Source organism: Lutzomyia longipalpis, chromosome 2 (assembly GCF_024334085.1).
Source record: "Lutzomyia longipalpis isolate SR_M1_2022 chromosome 2, ASM2433408v1".
Taxonomy (NCBI): Eukaryota; Metazoa; Arthropoda; class Insecta; order Diptera; family Psychodidae; genus Lutzomyia; species Lutzomyia longipalpis.
The window spans coordinates 6,246,731-6,252,478 of NC_074708.1; the positions used below are offsets into that span (position 1 = coordinate 6,246,731).

The following is a 5,748-nucleotide window of genomic DNA, read 5'->3' on the forward strand; positions in this document are numbered from 1 at the left end:
CCGTTTGAAAACTACGTTTCATTTTAATGTTGCCGTTTTTAATATTGACGTCGATTATATATTTTCTGCATGGTGAGTACAAGTAAAATGTTAATATTAGTGTACCGCACGAAATTTATTAATAAAATCTTCCCTAGATTTCTTTATTAAAATGCCATGTACGAGCTTGTGGTATGCCTCATTTTCGGATCAAGGCGCATCGCACACAAAATTTTACTTCATGGTGCATCCATTGTTGGGTGTTTGCCGATCAAGTGCACTTTTACCCATCACATCTCTCCAACAAATATGGCCTTTCTCTCTCTCTCTCTTTCTCCTTTTTTCCGCGCACAACGTTCTTTTCTTTTACTTAAAAAAAACGAGCTTTTTTTACATATATTTTCTTCACATAAAATGTACTTTTTCCCTGCTATTCATTACATATAAAAATACTTTTTTTTGTAGTCAGCAGATGAAGAAGAAGTATAGAAAAAAAAGACCCAGAAAAGGCAATGCAATAGCCACTCACAAATGCTTGGTGACGATGAATAATCCAAGTATTTTATGCACATAATTGATGTAGAGTGTATTGCGAAAAAAAGAACGTACATATGTATATATATATGTATATTCCCTATAAATGCATTTTGTCGTTGACTCTGCATTTAATACCAACACACAAATCCAACACTATATATACGATGAATCCAGAAGGAAAATTCAATTTCACTCAATCACTAGCCCATGGAAAACTTGTACGAAATTTTCAACCCTTTTTTCTCTCTCGATTTTCTTCCAGAATTTTCACCTTTTTTGGGGGTAAGAAAAAAAAGAGTTCAGTGTAAGTTCACAAAGGCAGCAGAACTACCATTTCCTTTCAACCGGAAATCCAGTAGAGCATTTTCTCAACCACCCTCCCTCCCCGCACTCACTGCACCGTCGTAGTCGTTGTAGTTATTCCAACAACCCCCGAAAAAAAACTGTCGGGATTTTCAGCACAATTAATTAAAATTTTCTCTGCCCCCCATCACATTCGCCAAAATGGGAAAAATGTATGGAAGAAAGAAAATTTTTGCACACACTGGCAAAGGAGAGCCTCCCAAAGTCACATTTTATTCGTTTCCCAACAGAAATCATCACAACGCAACGGCTGAGAGAGAACTAAAACTTGAAAATGCAATATTCGCGCAATATGCACCGAGAAAGTGGACTTTAAAAGAGAATGAGAAGAGTCGCGACACGAACCCTGCGCTGTTGCTCACATACAACTCGTTTTAATGCTGCAACCTCAATCCCCGAAGCTCCGGAGTATGTTCTCCAACTTTCCCCCCTACACATCGAAGACAAGGATTCCTGGCCAAAAAGGGGGGACATTTTTCCTTCTTTTCTTGCTTGTGGAACTACAAATTTGAATTAATTTTTGTTTTAAAATTAACGTTTTGCTGGATTAAAAAAATAGGTAATATCGTATTTTTTATTGGAGCTTTTAAGCTATGTATGTCTATATAATAAAGCTTTTTCGTTTTTTTTCCAAGGATTCCTGACCAAAAAGGAGAACAATTTTCTTCTTTTCTTCCTTGTGGAATTACAAAGAATTAATTTTAATTTAAAAATTAATGTTTTGCTAGAATAATTTGATAAAAAAATAGGTAACTGGAGCTTTTCAGCTATGTATGTGTACATAATAAAGCTTTTACGTTCTCTTTTTTTTTTCTTTAAAAATTATTTGATAAAGGTGACATTTTTGTTTTTTCTGGACGTTCTATTGGTTTTAGAACGATTCTGACTTAATTATTGAGTCATCCCGTATTCACAGGTGAATTAATGAACTCTATCTATATAATAATTAATTTTAATCTATATAAATAAAGATAAGGATTTAAAAAATTTCGAATATTTAATTCCAACCGTCAAAATTTCCTCGGGCCCCAAATTCCGCACGGAGGAGCTCCCCGGGGTCCCCGGAGTAACCATAAGTGCTCCATGAGCCCAAAAATTGTGTTTTCTGCTCAAAAATTTAAGAGAAAAATAAGAAAATCGCATTTTTGGAAAGACAAAAAAAATCAGTTCGTTAAAATTTAAATTTTTCCGCACAAAATGCCAGAGTGAGAAAAAAGTATTTTTTTCAAGCCATCTCGTAGATACATACACAGAAAGAAATTACACTACCATCTTGTAATAAATCTCTCAGCAGTGTACGTAACGGAATAATATGAAAAATACGGCCAAGTGGTACAAACGTCAAATGTGACAGGTGTGACAACCTGTTGACATATCAAGTAAAGAAAGGAAATGTGAAATACGTGAAATACGCATTTCTTTGCAATAAAAATCTTCAGAGTATTTGATAAATTTCCTGTGTGCCAATTCTGTGATTAATCTCTTGCGCAAGTGCTTGACGAAGGGAATGGTAGTGGCGTTCCATGCGGAAAAATGGATGTGGATGCTCCAGTGTGTGCGGGATCTGTGATAATTCAGGCACAGTCCAAGAATCGCATCTCAAAGAAGGTTTTTGTCAAGTCAAAATTGCACAAATTAGCATCTTTGCCATACTAATTGGCTTCTTATGTACAAATATTGTATTTATTTGTATTTTCCTTTGCAGAAATCATCTAATCACAAGTATTGTCTACTCTTCAAAGCCAGCCGCAATGGGATTGAACGATTGGAGATTGCTGATTCTGAGACTGATAAAAACCCGCGGATTGTTACACTGGAGAATTGCGTGAAGATCACGTCGGAAGCACCGCCGGCCAATTTAATTCACATTGTTACAAAAACCGAGAATGTGACAGTGGGTACGCATGGAGAGGAAGAACTGAAGAAGTGGCTATCTGCCCTGCAGACGGTGGCATTCAAGGAAAAATCAACCTGCAGCCTTAATCGTGGTTCTGCCATTGAGGAAGACAACGATCTATATTGTTCCTCGTACAGCGATGGTGTCTTCACGGTTAAACTCATCCCGTCAGATGCATCAATTCGCTGCAATCTCGCCATGAAACCCTATCGTTTGGTCATGACTACAGTTGAGCTACAGCTGCGCTCCTTTGAGGATGAAACGGTGATTGTTGCAAAGTGGCCGTATCGTTTCATCCGGAAGTACGGCTATCGCGATGGGAATTTCATGTTTGAAGCCGGAAGGAGTTGTGAAACAGGTGAAGGTATCTTTCGCTTGGATCACCCCAAACCACAGGAGATCTTTCGGTGCATGTCCAGCAAAATGAAGTGCATGAAGAAGCTGATTAATGGGGAGAGTGTATCGAGTTTGGATTGTGGTGAGAGTCAATTGAGTGCCGTATTATCCATGGAAGCGGGTTCCCGTAGTCCACTACCACCATCACCCAATCAGGTGTCTTCCCAAGATACGGATACATCACCCCTTCATCAGAGCTTTGCATCAATTCGTGGCTTCATCTCGTCCAATGATTCCCTGAATAACGTCTCCACAAGCAGTTCCATATCAGTTCTCAAACACATTCCACATAAACCCCCACGAAAGGGGCTAACTATTTCCCTACCGGGAGCCCATGAAGAACCGTCCAAGGATAAATTGAGGAATTTACCAAATTATGAACCAATTGCACTACCCCTTCATGAAAAACCCGCACTCGAAGCTGCCAATGCGGATGCCAAGCCACCACAGGCACCAGAACGTGACTACGAGAGTATAGAGACAATTACCGATGCTTGGCGTACTCTTGGTATTGATGAAGTGAAGCATACCGAACAGATTCATACACCTGAGGAGGATTTAATTGAATTTGTCAAAACAACTGCTAAAGTTACACGACCCGCATTGACGCTTGCTCTTACGGATGTGCACAGTCCAGAGGCAGATTGCACTGAAGGTGACTACGATCGCTTGGAGTTCTTCCGTAGTAATAGTAAAGCATCAGCAACCTACAAGACCGTTATCCCAATTAAATCACCCACACCTCCTGCTGCAAAACCCCGCAGTGACGACTATGAAATTGTCGGAGATCCAGACACCCAAGCGTGTCGTCTAGCTGATGACAGCTACATGGGGTATGGGGTACTACGGAAGCCACAGCAGCAGCAGCAGCTACAACTCGAGGCCCCGGAATTGGATCACCACAAGTACAATGGGCTGGACTATGCGATCGTGAGCAAGCCCAAAAGGGTGTGACCTTCCCCACCAAAGAATATGCCTCGCCATACATTTTCTCGGGAACCGTCCCTTAATGTGTGCCTTTGTTTCCCTTACAATGTGGGGACCATCACGTGTTGCCATACTCTCTCCATATCGGATGAAACGACATTTAATACAATACAACGAGCAATCTCGATCGGAGGATGACTATGGATTAAGTATTTGTCGTCCTGTACTTAATCTTTAAGATGTATCTTTTTTTTGTAAATATATAAATCAAGATATTTTAATAAAAACTTTTAAATATGAACTGAGAGTTTTTCTATTTGAAAAAGTTTGTACTGAAATTTCAAGATTTCAAGCGAATTTCAAGAGTTTCTTGGTAGCTAAATAAGGCCCAATAAGTTTTTTTTTATTTAAAAAACTAAGCGTTTCTTATTAAAATAACATTAAAAATAAACTTAATTAAAAAATAAAACAAATATTTTGGTTTCTTTCTTTGATTTATTACCGCCTCCTACAATTAAAGGAGGATCAATACAGCCATAATCATAAAAGTTAGAAGATCCACTAAGAATTCTGAAAAACCTATTGAATGAAGAATTTTATTAATTTACAATAAATTGTTTTAAATTAAATACAATTAATTACTTTACCTATTCTTACGTATTTCCTTTATTTATGAATTCTTCCGGACCAATCCTTACGACACTTTCCCCCTTTTCCCGGAGGATTTCCTCAATATTGCGTTTCCCATTGAGATCAGTGAACCAATTGAGATTGTCCGCAATTAGGTGATTATTGCTGCACCCATCGCACTTTACTATCACAACTCCTTTCTCATAAGCAACTTTGGAAATACTCTTCGTACTTCTTGTATTGCAAACTTTACACGTGAATGCGAGTTGGAGGTGCGTTGAGATTTGCGTGAGAACTTTTGACGCGGGAATTTCATCAGAAAACATTCGCCTTTGCAACATTATTGTTGCACAAGGCGGTTGAAATTTTTGCACGCAGGAAGCACGAACTTCTCGTCCCGTGTTCAAAATTGAAGGAATTCTTTGATTAAAACGTAAAAATCGTAGTAAAAACATTATTTTGCTTTTTTCTTATCACGCGTGTTTGACAAGAATATATAAATAATGCATTTGAAGGGTTTCATTGCCAACAATTTATCCGCTTATTTGACGGGATTCGCCCAATTCGCTTCCCTCGAATTTATTTGCGGATTTTGGAATTTGGAGTACTACGCCGACACAATTTGGCAGCGGTGTTTAAAGTCAATTTTCGTCGCTCCTACGCAATTTTCCGGCTATTCATGCCGCAGGGGACTTCTTTGGGACCCCTGCATCTATTTCAGGGGGTTCTCGAGCGGTCGAGCCGCCGGCAGTTTTCGTTTGCGCTTTTACACAACTTCTTACCCTACAACATTTAGGGCGCCAAATTCAAAAAGTAGTAAAAAAACTGCCTTTTTAATAATTTTTTTTCTCAATTCAGTTTAAATTAAATAAATCAAAATCGTTAGAGAAGCGTAAAACGAAGTGTAAGGAATAAAGGAAATTTAGGGTTGGTCAGATGTGAAAGGTCAAAGCACCAGAGAGCTCGGCAGAAAAAAACAGCCCCTCCTTGTTTTTTTGCACCCAAATTCAGATTATTTT

At 38.6% G+C, this 5,748-nt stretch overlaps 1 protein-coding gene across 1 annotated transcript; it reads left to right on the top strand.

Moving 5' to 3' along the window:
• Positions 1-2,234: 2,234 nt before the first annotated feature.
• Positions 2,235-4,400, top strand: LOC129788846 (docking protein 3). Its single transcript, XM_055825232.1, has 2 exons — positions 2,235-2,487; positions 2,585-4,400. Exons 1-2 carry the CDS (start codon positions 2,413-2,415, stop codon positions 4,124-4,126), a joined length of 1,617 nt encoding a protein of 538 aa, XP_055681207.1. The 5' UTR covers positions 2,235-2,412; the 3' UTR covers positions 4,127-4,400.
• The last annotated feature ends 1,348 nt before the right edge of the window (positions 4,401-5,748 follow it).

Coding starts and splice junctions, on each gene's coding strand:
- LOC129788846 (XM_055825232.1), top strand. CDS start 2,413: ATGGATGTGGATGCTCCAGTGTGTGCGGGATCTGTGATAATTCAGGCA. Junction 2,488..2,584: donor AGAATCGCATCTCAAAGAAG/GTTTTTGTCAAG, acceptor TTTCCTTTGCAG/AAATCATCTAATCACAAGTA.